The sequence below is a fragment of the Gymnoscopelus microlampas genome (genome assembly GCF_963454915.1).
Source record: "Gymnoscopelus microlampas genome assembly, chromosome: 3".
Classification (NCBI taxonomy): Eukaryota; Metazoa; Chordata; class Actinopteri; order Myctophiformes; family Myctophidae; genus Gymnoscopelus; species Gymnoscopelus microlampas.
Window position 1 is genome coordinate 11068185 of NC_139940.1, and position 16569 is coordinate 11084753.

At 43.0% G+C, this 16569-nt stretch overlaps 1 protein-coding gene across 1 annotated transcript in view; it reads right to left on the reverse strand.

The window, feature by feature from the left end:
• pde11al (phosphodiesterase 11a, like) overlaps nucleotides 1–16092 on the reverse strand; it is a gene marked incomplete at both ends in the record, with an annotated part of 28570 nt that extends 12478 nt beyond the window's left edge. The window contains 11 exons of the mRNA XM_084052202.1: nucleotides 456–548; nucleotides 3265–3332; nucleotides 3915–3990; nucleotides 4505–4625; nucleotides 4772–4836; nucleotides 5242–5382; nucleotides 6689–6778; nucleotides 8818–8976; nucleotides 14383–14581; nucleotides 15081–15206; nucleotides 15569–16092. Of these exons, the coding sequence (XP_083908328.1) occupies nucleotides 456–548; nucleotides 3265–3332; nucleotides 3915–3990; nucleotides 4505–4625; nucleotides 4772–4836; nucleotides 5242–5382; nucleotides 6689–6778; nucleotides 8818–8976; nucleotides 14383–14581; nucleotides 15081–15206; nucleotides 15569–16092 (1662 nt within the window). The remainder of the gene's footprint in view (nucleotides 1–455; nucleotides 549–3264; nucleotides 3333–3914; nucleotides 3991–4504; nucleotides 4626–4771; nucleotides 4837–5241; nucleotides 5383–6688; nucleotides 6779–8817; nucleotides 8977–14382; nucleotides 14582–15080; nucleotides 15207–15568) is intronic.
• Nucleotides 16093–16569: the final 477 nt, after the last annotated feature.

Below are 16569 nucleotides of genomic sequence, written 5' to 3' on the forward strand. Positions count from 1 at the left end.
TGACAGAGAGAGGGAATGATGCAGGCCAGTTAGGCCTGTCACGATTATACATTATTGTTTAATCACAATTATTTGAGATAATCGCAATTATTTTGCATAATCGTTTCCATGTTGAAAAATGTTAATATATTTTCAAACGTTTAAAAAATAGTGGAAATAGCAGATCTACAAACTGTGTGACATCACGGGACTCCCTCTTTCTTTGGTGTTTCGCCCAGGTGGGCTTGGTTATGTCTAAACCTAACCCTAATCCTAACCTTAACCTCTCAAACACTATGCCTAACCCTAACCTCACAGAAACCATGCCTCACAACCACACCCACCTGGACGAAACACAGGGAAAAGAGAGAGTCCGGTGACATCACACCACACTCTCTGTTAGTTACACCCATGAGGCAGGTGCATTACCCAGTGGAGCCTCCAGGGTTCAACAGTGAAAATATGTCTATGCTCACGTCCAGCGCCACAGACTGCTTAGCCCACGTCTTCTTCACTTGGTTGTACATCATGGTGTTGTTGATCCCCAGCCCACAGAAGATAACAAATGCCTGCGTGCACAGTACAATCCTCAGTGTTACAGCTGCAATACACCCTTTTAGTGAATAAAACATCATTTTTACCAATATGTACAGTATGGTAGATTATGTTTTACAATATAAATGGCGGTTGTAGTTTATCTATACCTGCTCTTCTATAGACTCTATGCACAGCAGCCATTTTGGAAAGAAATTGGGCCTCTTCCTTACTTCCTTCACAGGTCTTACCAATTATAATTAACAAGGCTCTGTTCCATTTAGTGTAGCACAGAAGTTCTCAAACTTTTTAATTTCAAGGACCCCCATAAGAGTTACACACCTTTAAGGGGCCATTTGGAAGGAACCATGACGGTACCTGGACAACACTGGTGTAGCGGGGTCCACCGTCCGCTCATAATTCCGACATCCCATTATTCCGATCGCTAGGTTAGTGTGAGGTTAGTGTGAGGTTAGGGATAGGATTAGTTATAATGGGGCCAGTCGAACCAACTGGACGTCGGAATAATGACATGGTGTTTCCAGCGAGCCAACGTGCCCAATATCAGCACACAGACTCTGTTTGACCAGAATGGAACAGAGCCTTAATTAATATAATTGGTAAGACCTGTGAAGGAAGTAAGGAAGAGGCCCAATTTCTTTACAATATGGCTGCTGTGCATATAGAGCCTATTGATAAAAGTATATCCTGTGGTTGAGTAAGAAGTTGAAGCAAAAAGGATCGATCTGTAATGGGATGTTAAGGAAGTTCGCAGGACAGAACAGCATATGAGGAGATGCTGTTTTTATGCTCCAATTTCCCACAAAATATGTCTATACTTCATCACCTGAGTTAGTGGAAATATATATTTTTTCCATAGCACCTCAGCCCAAACTGTCTTTCTGTCTTAGCTCAGCAGTAACCTACAGATTGTTGCTGTCGGGCAGAAACCTCGTTCAACCAATATGAAACCATATTTCAACTTTTTATGTTTTTTCGTAGGTTAAAGGAGTAGTTCACCCAAAAAATGACTTATTTTCCATGCATCAATTACATTCCTGAGCCAATAATTTGATGACCGACTCCGCCGGTCATCAAATTATTGGCTTAGTAATGCGACAAAAACTAAACAATCTCCATCAATTCAAGGCTTCATGGGGTGTGTAATTGATAGAAAATAAGTAATTTTTGCGTGAACTACTCCTTTAATGCCCTACTTCGTCATACTTCAGTGTCACACAAAAGAATCAAAATAGCCGACCTACAAGCTCACTGAGCTTGTAGATGTGCTACTTTTGCTACTTTTGAAGTGAAAAAGAATGTGTCTGTGGGTTTTATAAATATTTAACCAACGAAAAGTATTAAAAGAGCTTGTGACTAAATAATAACTACATTGGATCCATTGGAACACAGGTTCTTCTTTCAATTTCCTGAAATGTAATGGTTTTGCACATGCAAGATTTCCACCCGACTGCGACAAAACGTCTGTGCTCGCACAGGGGACCCGGGTTCGAACATGGAGGACATGAAAGCTACTGTTTGCCTCTTCAACTCTGAGTATATTAAAATGTATTATAATCTTCTTATACCGGTACTATAATTATAGTTATAAGCACTGATAAATAAATCATAACAATAATCCTCAACGCATTATAAAGCAGTTTATTATTACTTATAAGGTCAAGCATCATAATACTTAATCATTTATGGACACTCAGACATTTTTGCTAGGATAGTGTATCTAGCAAAAATGTCTCATAGTTGTAATACATTATAATAATCTATAATGCATTATAATAACTGTTATATCATTGTAGTGTGGTTATAAGTCTTTATAAGAGCTCATTGGATGCTTAAGCTCATATACCTGCATGAGCAACTTTTAATGCTTGACCTTATAGTCATTATAAAATGCTTTATATTGTTTTGGTTATTGTTATGAAGCATTAAGATTGTTGGTGAGTGTTTATAACTGTCAATCTACAGAATTTTAAGCAGATTATAATGCATTTTAAGTACGTTTATAATGCAATTAGACTTATTATAGAATGTGTTACCGACATGGTTAAAGGTAGGGTAAGTGATATTGTTTGGTTAAAACATTTATTTTATTTTTTTAAGGTTAAAGCACTACTGTATATTCTGATAGTAATCATTACTAGTATTTGTTCAGTAACAGGGCCCTCCCTGTCTCCACAGCTTTATTAAACAGAAAATGCATTTTCAGGTGGGTTGCAAAATTTCAGCCAATCAGGAGAGAGTACCCATTTATCAGCTTCATTTTTATAGTGTTCCAGGTCCAATTTTGTCTGCTTCATTTCTTTGTGTTATCACGTCCAATTTCGCTTGTTTTGTATCCTGTATGAGTTCTTTATCCTGATTGTTACTGAACAAACACTCAAACACAATAACAAACACAATAAATGAGTACGATCACAATATTGAGATATTTAACACTTATTTTAACCAAAGAAAATCGCTTACCCTACCTTCAAACATACACTAATTTCAGATACAGATTTTGTATCTTGCATTAAAAATGTGTTTGCCTTAATTAAAAAGCAAAGGGGAAACGGTGTGTGGGAGGGTTGTTGTGTTTCGCTGACGACCTCTTTTTCTGTCGCCCACAAGTATTTAGGTGTGAAGACGAGGACTCGTTAAGCGGGATTTAATGTATGCAGTGTACTATACTGTACACCCACACAGAGGTATTCAGTACATGCATACTTGGGGTCAGAAGAAGACATTCACCTCAAACAGCCTTTGGTCTGCGTCGTTGAAGGTCTTTCTGTCCAGTCTATTCAGAATCTGGGCCACCCCTGTGGTTGATGTATTAAAAGAAACCTTTTCATACATGCAAAAGAATGGTTGTCCAAAAATAATAACAGACAGCAAAAATGAAAAAAAGTGTTTCTCAATTAACCGCTTAAGCCCTATATGCTTCATCATGTATTGTATGTCTTGTATGTCCTTATGAATTGAATACATAGGACCACAATGAAAACCAGCCCTCGAGGCTTTTTGTGTTATCCTTTTAGCATTGCTTGCGTACTTGTACTTGCTTTACTGTTGCAGGTTGAAAGTGGTTAAAGATGTAAAATAGCATTGATTGATTACTTTATTAGACAGAAATGTAAACATCATAGGTACAGACAGACATTTGGGCTGACACAAAAAAGTGCTGGGGACTTGTTTTCATTGTGGTCCTGTATTCAAAAAATCAACATACTGTAGCATAAAAATAACACCAAAATACAATATATATATATATAAAATATCGGCAGTGTATACCATCTCCTTTCTATGGGAAAAGTGAGTCAACAGGAAGGGGGGACCACTCTGAATGAGACACTTCAGATGGAAGACAACCTAACCTTTTATTGTGTTGCAGGTCAACCTACCAATGATCTGATGGGTTCGGTTCCAGATGGGGACACACAGCACTGACCTAATGTGGAAGCCTGAAGCTTGATCTGCCTACAGTGTATAGAGGAGAGAGAGTCATAACAACGTACCGTATGTGTGTGCACCTGTTATGTCAACCTATATAACCATGTACGTATATACAGAAGGTGTGAGCGTGTTTCATGACAATTTACGTGTGTACTACAGGGGTTCTCAAACTTTTTAATTTCAAGGACCCCCAGTTTGATATGCATGAGGCCAAGGACCCCCATTTTGATTCCATGTTCTATCTCTATCTCTCCCGATCCACACTATGAAATCCTAACTCTGTTAGGTGTACAAATGTAACCAAATAGACCTATTTGTACACTCTCAGAGAGTTACAGACCCTCAACTCTACAAGGACCCCTGGGGGTCCCCGGACCACAGTTTGAGAACCATTGGCGTGTACAGTACAGTATGTGCGTGCATTTGTGTTGTCACAAGTGTGTGTGTGTGTGTGTGTGTGTGTGTGTGTGTGTGTGTGTGTGTGTGAGTGTGTGAGCGTGCTTGTATCAGCCTATCTCTCAGTGACAGATCCTCACACCTCGGCATCAAAGCGTGGGTCCTGACAGACATCGCTGATGTTAACCGGCAGTCCTGTGGACGCCACCAGCTCAGCAATGCTGTTATTGATCAGCCAGTCAGAGCACGACAGCTTCTCCATGCTGACACAGCCAATAAAAAAGACAAACAAGGAAGCACAACATTCTCAAGAAAAGGTACGATGTAACCTACTATACTACTTTAAAACAGCAGCAGTGGTAGGCTATATTATTGAGAGAGTTGTTTGATTAGGTTTTTAGCAATTCACCTGATCTCTCGGTCCATGTTGCTCAAGGGAGACATCAGCTCAAACGTCTTGGAGAACTTCACCACCTGAAGCACAGACACAACTTTCTCATCTGCTCTGCTCTGAACTGAACTGAACTGAACTCGTCATACTGTATCTCATCTCACGCCATTTCATCACTATTGCTGCTGCACATTGCAACAAGCGAGCGAGGACATGCAAACAAAACAAAACAATACTGTGTGAGACAGAGAGAGAGAGAGAAACAGAAGAGAAGCAGGCAGGCACAGACAGACAGACAGACAGACGGACAGACAGACAGACAGAGTTGCATGCCGGTGTCTTTGCACCAACAATAGCAGATCTACAAGCTTGCAGCACGTCGCAACGCATTGGGAACTTGTAGATCTGCTATTTTCGGAGCAAACACACCGGCGTGCAACTGGTGGGAGTCTGGTCAGAAGAGGTGGAGGAGGAGGAGGAGGTCTCACAGGGGAATGGATGTCCTCCAGCAGGAGCACAGAGCAACGCTCGCACTGCAGGAGGGTCAGCGCTCGCTGCATGATCTTCCTCACGATCTTCTCCAGGTCCGTCTGCTCCTCAAACAGGTCATTCACCACCTCCAGCAGGGCCTGGGGTGGACCAACCAAGAGCCCATTACACCAGTACATCCTCAACATGTGGGCTGTGAGGATAATACAAGTGGGTCGCCAAATAATTGGCAAAACACTACAATTTTTTATAATTATAACATTAATGTTAAAAAATATATAATAATAATGTAAAGAAAATGGCATGATATTTTTTCGTTAAAACTGCCACCCATCTGACCACTTAAAGGAGAATTTTGGACTAACATTTTCTTACCTTTTCTATGATGTTATGATATCTTAGGATGAATGGTACAGTAGAAAAATGTCATAACTCCATCCCTGGTCCGCCACAACTTAAAACGTGCGCGGATAGGCCTTAGGTTAAATCACATATTTTAATAGCTTTTTTTTTTTTTTTTTGTGAGATCTGACGTTCATAGTGACAGAACACTATGCAACCAAAGAAAAAAAAAAGAAAAAAAAACCTAAGTCTCGCTAGACGAGATTGAAATCTCGAGATTTCAATCTCGTCTAGCGAGACTTCTGTTTTTTGTTGTTGTTTTTTTTACTTTTTTCTACTGTACCATTCATCCTAATATATCATAACATAATAGAAAAGGTAAGAAAACTTTAATCCAAAATTCTCCTTTAACACGGCAGCAGTTAAGTGGTCAGATGGGTGGGCCGTGATCACTTTCAAGGTCCAGAAAAGGTTGAGAACGACTGCATTACGCCATCGCCACACTGCAAAACCCACAGTCTTAATTTTAATCTGAAAGTCTTAAGAATTGACCCTTCTGGATCCATTTTTGCACTCCTGACTGAGAGTTAAATGAACACTGAGATTCTTGCTGTGCACCACACAATGTTTTGTTGGTGGAGTTGGAAAGGTCACTACACAGCAACGGCATTTTGTAATGCGAATAATTCATCAGAAAATATATATTTTTGATCTGTTTGTTTGTGTTATTAGTACATTCACCCAGAACCAAATATTACGTGCCGATAAAGCAACGTAATTGTGATTCAGAACAGGGTCGATTTGTCTGAGATTCCTCACTGCTCATAAAGGAAGGAAAATATTCGCTGTTGAGTATTCCGCATTTTTGTACTGTTTATTAGTCATGACCCCCGGCGTGTAAAGGCTTTAAGTCAGAACAGTGTTGTATAACATATCGATTGGAGTATGCTGACATGGACAATGGTTTAACCATTTTTAATCAAATTACAGAGAAAAATTACCAGGAAGCAATATTGGGAGGGGGGAGTGTTACAAAACCAAAACCCTCATTAAAATCTTTCTTTTTTTCCTTTTTTGTAAAGCACACATTGCGTGACCTCTCACCCTACTCCTCTCGTACTCCTTGCGGGACTCTGAGAACAGCTTGGCGTTGGAGATTGATATTCCACAGAATGGCAGATACATCTGCAGCACCTGCGTGGAGGAAAGCACACAACGCGCCCAAGGGCATCCATCATCTTTAAAGGTCAGGCCAGCTACAGCACGATGCACTAGAAACTAAAACTAAACTCTCTGTGTGGGTGAGAGACAGGAAGAGGCAAAAATAATGATTACTTTACTTTATTATTTAACCTTTATTTACGCACTTAAAAGAGTGGTTCACCCAAAGCATCACTTATTTTCTATCAATTACACACCCCATGAAGCCTTGAGTTGAATTCATGGAGATTTGTTTTTGTTTTTGTCGCATTCCTAAGCCAATAATTGCTTATTTAAGCCCTGTTTCCAAAATAGCCAAAGTGCTTTATAAGCTCACAATGCGATGTGTTAAAGCGACTCAGATAAAGTACATAAAAACTCAATGAAGTGCTAAGTCTAAAAATTCATTAAGGTTTTTTGAAGAGCTATGTAGAGCTCTCCAATGAAGGTAAGTTGTTCATTTCAATTTCAAGTTCAATTGCTCCAGCTACAACATGTATTTTACTCTTAAATTGAATCCCCTAGTATTTGTTTCTGGTCTCATCATAGTTTCTGATATCACTGAAAATAAAACGGTTTAATAGAGAGGGAAATGTATAGAGAGAAATGTATAGGATTTCATCAATTGTACTCTGCCACCTTGTGGACATAAAGGATACTTCATCAGTAATATAACTGGACAGTGGACACTTGCAATAAAGTTATGGATGCTGTGAGTGATTTTTGTTTTGTTTGTTTAAATACATTTTAAATAGCCTACTGTAGCTCTGTATTCCCGTAGTAATCATTGCTATGGACTGTTTGTTCAATAACTGGGGTTATTTAACTTTAATTGTACTGTGATTGGGCTGAATTCTTCTCCAACGTTGGAGTCATTATGTCATAGATACTGTATGTCACATATACGATTGACGTCATACATGACTGATGTCACAGACTGACCACATGAAGTCCGAAATCCATATTGAAGCCACGCCGTTCCCATGTGGATCCTCATATCTGTATGATTAGATTGTCTATATTTGACAGGTTGGTGCACATCTACATGTATTTGGGATTTTATTTTTTGTCTTTATGTCTTTCGTTTGATTGTCCTTTATGTCAATGGCTTTCAACGTCAGTGTGTCCAAATGAACACTTATAGGTCTGTAGCTTTGAGAGTGTACAAATGGAACCATGTTTTTTTACGGTGTATAATTGGGTTCCCATACTGTATGTATCCTCTCAGAGTTACAGTCCCTTTAGGGCCTATGAGGGCCCCGGACCAGACGTTGGCAAATGACGTTGTGTGTCACCATGTCATCTTGTCTTTTAGGGACTCAACCCAACTATTTTGTTTTAACTACTCTCCTGCCAAAATAATTATCCCAGTAGGGGACGATGAAGACTTCTCTACTGTACAGTACCTCTACTTAACCACTTAAACCCTCTATTCTGAGTAAAACGGGCCTGAGTTACTTACTGTACCTAGACTGCTTTTTTCCCTTTACACCAAATTTCTCTGCCAAAAATAGCAGATAGGGCTTGAGTGGTTAATTGCCACAATCCGTCAAATCCGTCACGTGGCCTGACACCGCGTGCGCCACAATCCATCAAATCCGTCATAAAAAAAAAAAAAAATCAAAATAAAAGTTTTTTTTTTTTTGGGGGGGGAAAAACATGTTCAGAACCCAAGATATGAGGATTTGAAGATTTGCTGCTCCATCCACTCCTTGTTTAACCTATAACTTAAAAAGGCTGTATCTCGCTTCCTTAGCACTTTTTTTTTTACAATGAATTTTGGCTGTGGCACTCAGAGCCAAAATTCCAAAAATGAGCATGGCATTGAATGAGTTAATAATGTACTTAATAATGTACTTTTTTCCCTCCCTAGAAATGTAGCGGAGTCAAAAGAACAATATTTGTCTCTGAAATGTAGTGGAGTGAGTATCCAAAAGCATACAAATACAGAAGTACAGATATTCAAACTCAGACCATCTGCAATTTTTGCAGCATCCCCAGAATAGGGATGCTGGGGTTCAGGTGGTGCTCACCTTCTCATCATCCTCGGTGAAAGGCATCCCCATGGGGTCTTTATTGATGGCCTGAACGACCCCTATGACCTCTCCATCGCTGTTACAGATAGCCATGCACAGGATGGACTGGGTCTTGTAGCCTGTCAGCTTGTCAATCTCATCACTGAACCGATGGTCCTGGAGCCACAGAGACACACGACACGATGAGAAATAAAACATGCACGCACACACGCACACGCACACGCACACGCACACGCACACGCACACACACACACACACACGTTCTCCAAAACATCAGAATTACACAGTAATGTATTTATTTACACACAAACAACGGTGGTTCTTCAGTGATTCTTTGGGGTGGTTGAGGTGCCGAATAAAGCACCTGTTGCCCCTGTGTGCTTCTGTACTAGAGCAGTGGTCCTCAAACCTTTTCATATGAAGCACCCCCAAATTCATGTGTATTTTACCGTGGTCTGAACCCATCTGAAAAGATTTTGTGCCAGGAACAAAATGTTTTAAAATTATTCAAATTTTGTCAAAATGTTTTTTAAGATCTTTTTGAAATTAGCAGATCTACAAGGGCTTGTAGATTTGTATTTTTAAATAGCCACTGCTTAAACTTTATTAAAGTTTTTAAAGTAAACTTTATTTATTTATTGGGGGTCCCCGGACCCCATTTTGAGAACCACTGGCATAGAGCAGTGATTCTCAAACAAGGACCCCCAGTTAGGACCACGGACCCTCATAACACCGTACAGACAGAACAATATGGACACGAAAGGGTCCATTTGGTTCTGTCTGTTATGGGTCCATTTGGTTCCGTCTGTGCGCTCTCGGAGTTACCAGTCATTTAGCTGGGGATCCCCTGGAACCCCCTCAAGAACCCTGGGGTCCCCTGAACCCTTTTTGAGAACCACCGCTTTAGAGGTTGTCTACTGGTTCTGTCTTTCTTTTTAGGCACCTTATCGCACCATCCTATCCTATATTAAAATTGCCTAGCGGGTCAACCGACGATGGGTGGATGTGACAAACGTAACATGCGGACCTGCGAGGCCCACCGTTGCTCCGATCCGCACCAAACTTGCCAAACAGCCATAACTCCAGTTCCCAGCATGCTAAAGGCCCAAGACTTGGTAGGTGCTCTTAGACGGCCAATAGGGACGGGCTGTAATTGCTTAAGCCCCGCCCCCTCTGTGTTCCTATTGGCTGGGCTTTAAACATTCATAACTACAGTTCCCAGGATGCTAAAGGCCCCAGACTTGGTTGGTACTCTTAGATGGCCAATAGGGATGGGCTGTAATTGCTTAAGCCCCGCCCCCTCAGTGTTCCTATTGGCTGGGCTTTTAACAGCCATAAGTCCAGTTCCCAGCATGCTAAAGGCCCCAAACTTGGTAGGTGCTCTTACACGGGCAATAGGGATTGGCTGGAATTGCTTAAGCCCCGCCCCCTTTGTGTTCCTATTGGCTGGGCTTTAAACAGCCATAACTCCTGTTCCCAGCATGCATAAGGCCCCAAACTTGTATGTGCTCCAACACGGCCAATAGGGACGGGCTGTAATTTGCTGATGCCCCGCCCCTCTGTATTCCTATTGGCTGGGTTTTAAACACCCATAACAACAGTTCCCAGTATACTGATGGCTTCAAAATTGGTAGGTGGTCTTACGGGACGGGTTGTAATTGTTGAAGCCCTGCCCCTCTGCTTTCCTATTATCTGGGGTTTAAACGGCCAGAACTCGGTTCTCAGCATGCTACAGGCTCCAAACTTGTTTGAAAAATGACCACTTCCGTTTTTCCTTCCTACTTCTGGTTTGTCGGATTGCCTTGAATATTCACCCTCACACTCTCTGAGAGGTGTGGAGTTCAATGATGCAACCCAGAAGTGCCCCTACCTCCCGAACGCAAGGTCGCAGGTATGTTAGTGGACCTGGGTTCTTCTGTGTTATAGCAGTGTTTAACACTTCAAATGGCCGTACTTCGTTGACCATTGCGCTTATCAGTGCAACATAGCTCATTTTTCTTATCAGTGCAACATAGCTCATTTTTTTCAGGCCGCTATGGGGCCTGAAAAACTAGTTTGACAAAGGTGCTATATAGCACCTTAAAGATGGTATGGCACCGTATAGCACAGTATAGCACCAAACACTAGCACATTACATTACAGTCATTTAGCAGACGCTTTAATCCAAAGCGACTTACAATAAGTGCATTCAACATAGGTAGGCAAGAAAACTACTAATCACCAGAAGTCTTAAGTGCATTATCTTCTAAAACAAGCAACTAAGAGCATACCTAGCGCTAAGGTAAAAGTGCAATATATCAGCTTCCTACTATCTTAAACAGATGAGACAAATAGGAAAATCAAATGAGCAAGAGCTAAAACAAATAAGTGTATCATATAAACAAGGTCCAATAAAACAAGAGCTCTTACAAATAATTGACAACAACTAGGCATTACATTACATTACAGTCATTTAGCAGACGCTTTTATCCAAAGCGACTTACAAAGTGCATTCAACATAGGTAGGGAACGAAAACTACTAATCACCAGAAGTCTAAAGTGCATTTTCTGCTAAAACAAGCAACCAAGAGTATACCTAGCGCTAAGGTAAAAGTGCAATATATCAGCTACTTATTTCCTTAAACAGATGAGACAAAATAGCAAAATCAAATGAGCAGGAGCTAAAACAAATAAGTGTATCGACTAAACAAGATCCAATAAAACAAGCGTTCGTACAACTAGTTAACAACAAGTAGGCCAGGCAGAGAGGAAGGGTAGTGTTTCCTGAAGAGGTGGGTTTTCAGCCTGCGGCGAAAGATGGGCAGTGACTCTGCTGTCCTGACATCAGTGGGAAGTTCATTCCACCACTGTGGGGCCAGAACAGAAAAAAGTTGTGACCGTGTGGATCGGCCAGAAGGACCCTTGAGTGACGAATCAGTCGCCCCGAGGTGGCAGACCGAAGTGGTCGGGCAGGGGTGTAGGCATCGACCATAGCCCGGAGGTAAGAAGGAGCTGTTCCTTTCACTGCCCTATAGGCTAGCACCAGGGTTTTAAACTGGATGCGAGCCGCTACGGGGAGCCAGTGTAAAGAACGGAGAAGGATAGTTGTGTGGGAGAACTTGGGGCGGTTGAACACCAGACGAGCCGCAGCTTTCTGAACAAGCTCCAGAGGTCTGATGGCAGATGCCGGAGCACCAGCAAGGAGGGAGTTGCAGTAGTCCAGGCGGGAGATGACGAGGGAGAATCTTCCTGATGTTGTAGAGGAGGAATCTGCAGGACCGTGTCACTGATGCGATGTTTGCCGATAACGACAGTTGATCGTCCAGCGTCACACCCAGATTCTTCGCAGTCCGAGTTGACGTCACCACAGCATTATCAATGGTGATGGCCATGTCTCGGTGCGGACAGCCCCTCCCCAGGAGGAACATCAGCTCGGTCTTGTCCAGGTTGAGCTTCAGGTGGTGCCTCGACATCCACTCCGAGATGTCAGCCAGACAAGCAGCAATGTGTGCCTCCACTTGTGTGTCAGAGGGGGGGAATGAGAGGATCAGCTGGGTGTCATCGGCATAGCAGTAGGAAAAGCCATGGGAGTGGATGACAGCACCAAGAGATGTAGTGTAGAGAGAGAAAAGAAGAGGACCCAGAACCGAGCCTTGGGGAACCCCAGTAGTGAGCCTGTGTGGTTCTGACACAGACCCTCTCAGCATCACCTGGTAGGAGCGACCCGTCAGGTAGGATGCAAACAGGGAGAGTGCAGAGCCTGAGACACCCATCCCCTCAAGGGTAGGCAAGGCTAAGAGGAAGGGTCAGGGTAGTGTTTCCTGAAGAGGTGGGTTTTCAGCCTGCGGCGAAAGATGGGCAGTGATTCTGCTGTCCTGACATCAGTGGAGTGTTAATTCCACCACTGTGGGGCCAGAACAGAGAAAAGCTGTGACCGTGTAGATCGGCCAGAAGGCAGAAGGACCTCTGAGCGACGGGGGAACCAGTCGCCTCGAGGCGGCAGACCCAAAAGAGGTTCCCCTATAAGAGCTTAAAGCCGTACCAGGAAAGTTTGAAAAAAACAAACAGATTTTTAGCAACCTCTGCAGGTCACAACCGTCAAAGATCTTTAGCGGAGTCCTGCATTACCCAGAATTCCATTAGTTTTCACCTGAAGGCGGAAGCGTTTCAAAAAGCGTTCTTTTTGTTGTTTTATACTATCTGTGGATCGTTTCTCTTAGCCAGTGGAGCTTTAGTTACCGTGAGCTGTGTTTTCTTTTGCTGTTGTTTTTCCATCTTCAAATCCTACAATGCCATAAAAACAGTGTGATATTCCTTTTTGTTACTAGCGGTAGTTCCGGGCCAAACAGGAAACCTATGCATTTCTGTTTCCGTTTTCAGTCCGGATGACGTAATTTTCGTGGGAAAGACGCCCAACTCGCCTTTCAATAGAAAATATGTTTATAAAGGCTTTCGAGGGTGAAATTCATGGAATGGGCATTGTGAAACATTTGCCACTCACAAAAGATATACAATTTAACTTTAGTTTTTTTTTTAGGTTACCTAGTATAACTTTAAGAACCACATTTAGTGCTATTTGGCACCATTTAGGCTATTTGGGGGAGAAATGGACCCAAATGGACCTTATGTGGCCAGATGTGGCTCATAGTGCTCAATAATAAATGTTCCTACACTAGATGCCCTACATATTACAGACATACTACAACACTTGGTCATTATCCATGTGAGTCCCATGCAAAGTTGAAACACTGAATTAAACCCACTGGGTGTTATGACCCATTTAGATTGAATTACCAGATGTCCACTTATATAAACGCATCCGTGCATGGCTGTTCCACTGTGACGTGTTTTCTAGGCCTGTAGAAAACAACATTGGTTGTCGTTGACACATATCTGCACTTACTGCAGTAATAGACCTCAGGGGTCTTCGCATCTCAACATGCCCAGGGCCATGGCTTAATGATGTGGAGCACAACTGGTAGTGGATAGGAATGAAGCGAGACCTACTATATAGTAGCTTGTGTGAAGCTGCAGGGATGGTTTTCACAACCCAGTTCTTTGACAGTGGTGCTTGTCTTTTATTTTGACATAATTGGAATAATTACCTTTGCCAGCCTTCACTGTTGGAGAAGTGAAAGTGGCCAGCCCTCAAGCCAAATGTTTCAGTTTAGAATAGATGGTCTGAGAGGGAAAACCAAAACGCTCTTCCCATAACAGTGTCACCCCGGGGGCAAATCCGGCGACCTCGGAACAGTCGCCACCTGGTATTCCTAAACATAACCTCAACTATGCCTAAACCTAACCTTATTCCTAAACGTAACCTCAGTAAAACGGTGCCAAAACCTAACCTTACTCCTAAACTTAACCTCAGTAAAACTATGCTTAACCCTGAACTTATTTCTAACCTTATCCTCAGTAAAACAAATGGGGGAGCGTGTTTTGGGGTGAGTCTTCCGGTTCGCTGAGAGCAATGCTGCATTCCACTTTTTCTTACCGGGGGCAAAATATGAAATGGAATTATAGGCCTACATTCACTGAGTATGAGTTTTCATGTAGACTGTGGACATGGGCTCAAGTTTTTACCTCATATGCGTTAGGAATATTGACGGTCTCTCCGTGCTCTGCCACATATCCGATGATGCCCTTTCCCCATGGCACCTGCACCTCGTTGGAGTTCAGCGTGCTGCACGAGGGTCGCACCGTGGTGCCCGAGTGCACGTCGAAGAACTTGGACACCAGGATCCTCTTGTGCGCGGGCCCCTCCACGAGGAACAGCGAGCACCTGTCAGTGTTTGACAGCATTTTTGTATTTAGTCATAGTCTTTTGAATAAAATGTAATTTTAGTTTTAGTCATATTTTAGTCATCTGAAATATTTTTGTTTTAGTCTCGTTTTAGTCGACTAAATATCATAAGATTTTAGTCCACTAAATCTACAGTTGATTTAATCGACAAAAATCTATTTTGGCAGGCCTTGATGGCGTCGTAATGGCTGATTTTACACTTGGTTTGCATGCTGAAAATAGCCGATCTACAAGCTCACAACGCCTCACAGCGGGACTAGTTGTGAGCTTGTAGATCTGCTATTTTCAGAGCACAACACCTGAGTGCAACCAAACATAAAATGACTCGTCTTTTAGTTCTACTGGATCTCTTCTCCTGTATATATTTAGTCATCAAAGCTTAGTTTTTATTTATAGTTTTCGTCAGTGAAAAAGGTATAGTTGACGACCATTTTTCGTCATATAGTTTTAGTCAACGAAATTAACACTGGCAAGGCACCTGTCCGCGTCCACCAGGATGCACGCGTTGATGAGGATCTTGTAGCTCAGGTTGGTCAGGTCCAGGTCGTTGGAGATGTCCTTCACCAGCTCCAAGAAGAACTCGCGCTCGTTGGTCTCCTTAAGCCTGTATTTGGGATACAGGATAGGTGGGCACTATATGGACATCTGGGCACCTCGATGTAAAATTGGCTATTTTGTCCAAAATGTGAACATGAACGGCACATCATTATCAGACTTAATTCCATCCTTCAACTTCTTGTTTATGCCCCAAAATGACTGGATTTGTATAGCAATTTGTAGCAATTGTAGAAATATTAGACCTTAATTGTCGAATGTTTAAGCATGTTCTAATCATTTATAACCTACTTAAGCCTACTTAAGACCATTTTTCAAATATATATATATATTTTTTTTACATTTTGTACAAACAGCCAATTTTACATCGAGGTGCCCAGATGTCCCTATACTCGTGGCCACCTATCCTACCTGTACTTGTAGTCGATGGCGCTGGACGCGTACTGGGGCACGCTGACCCGGGACTCCAGCAGCGCGCTGAGGATGTGCGCTGTGGTCGGCGGCAGCGAGCTGGCTTTGCGCAAGAGCGCGCGGCGCCGCACGCTGGACTGGGAGTCGTGCCCGCTGGTGAGACTGACGTGCTCGTCGTAGGTCCGGTACGCCGTGGTGGCCTTGGACCGCGCGAAGTTCCGCCGCAGCTCCATGTGGGACGATCGGCGCCGGAGTCCGGGTCCGTCTGGGACCGGGCTGCTGTTGCTGCTGGCCGGGTCTCTGCAGCCGGGAACACTACCCGGCGTCCGCAGCCGATCAGGAGAAGCGATCGGGTGACCCGTTCTCTTCTCCTGGTCAGCCGCGGACGCCTTGTTGGACGCTGGGTGGTCTTTCAGCCACCTGCTCACCGCGTCGCATTTTCCTTTCCGAACGAGGTATTCCTCGAACAGGTCCGGGTGGCAGTCCAGGAACGCCTCCACGTCCGAGAAGTCGAATGCCGTCATGTTGGCTGAACCCGCTCCTCCGAGACGCACGAAGCCGAAGCGCTCGGGATAGTTGACCGACCAGTGCGTTAAGGGAGAGGAGAGGATATGAGAGCCTATAAAGGCGGATAGGCTCTCACAAAAGTGAATAATTCCTTCCCCATCTATGCCATTCCATAGTATGGCTATTACTCTCCCTGAAATTCCGGAGGCACAAATAACGGCCAAGTATGATGAACGAATCTTGGTTCAGCTGGTTGTCAGTCAGTCACCACCGTGATGATGACGCGCCAGCGCCAGTCAGAGATGGACTCGAACTGTCAGTCAAGTCGGATTGAGTAACTAACGGCCCCGCGGGGATTACTGCTGAATACTTAATACTTACTACCTCACAGAACTGGAGGGGGGAAATAATAAATACGGTGCCTGTATATTCTCCTAGGAAAGAGAGAGAGAGAGAGAGAGAGAGAGAGAGAGAGAGAGAGAGAGAGAGACTGC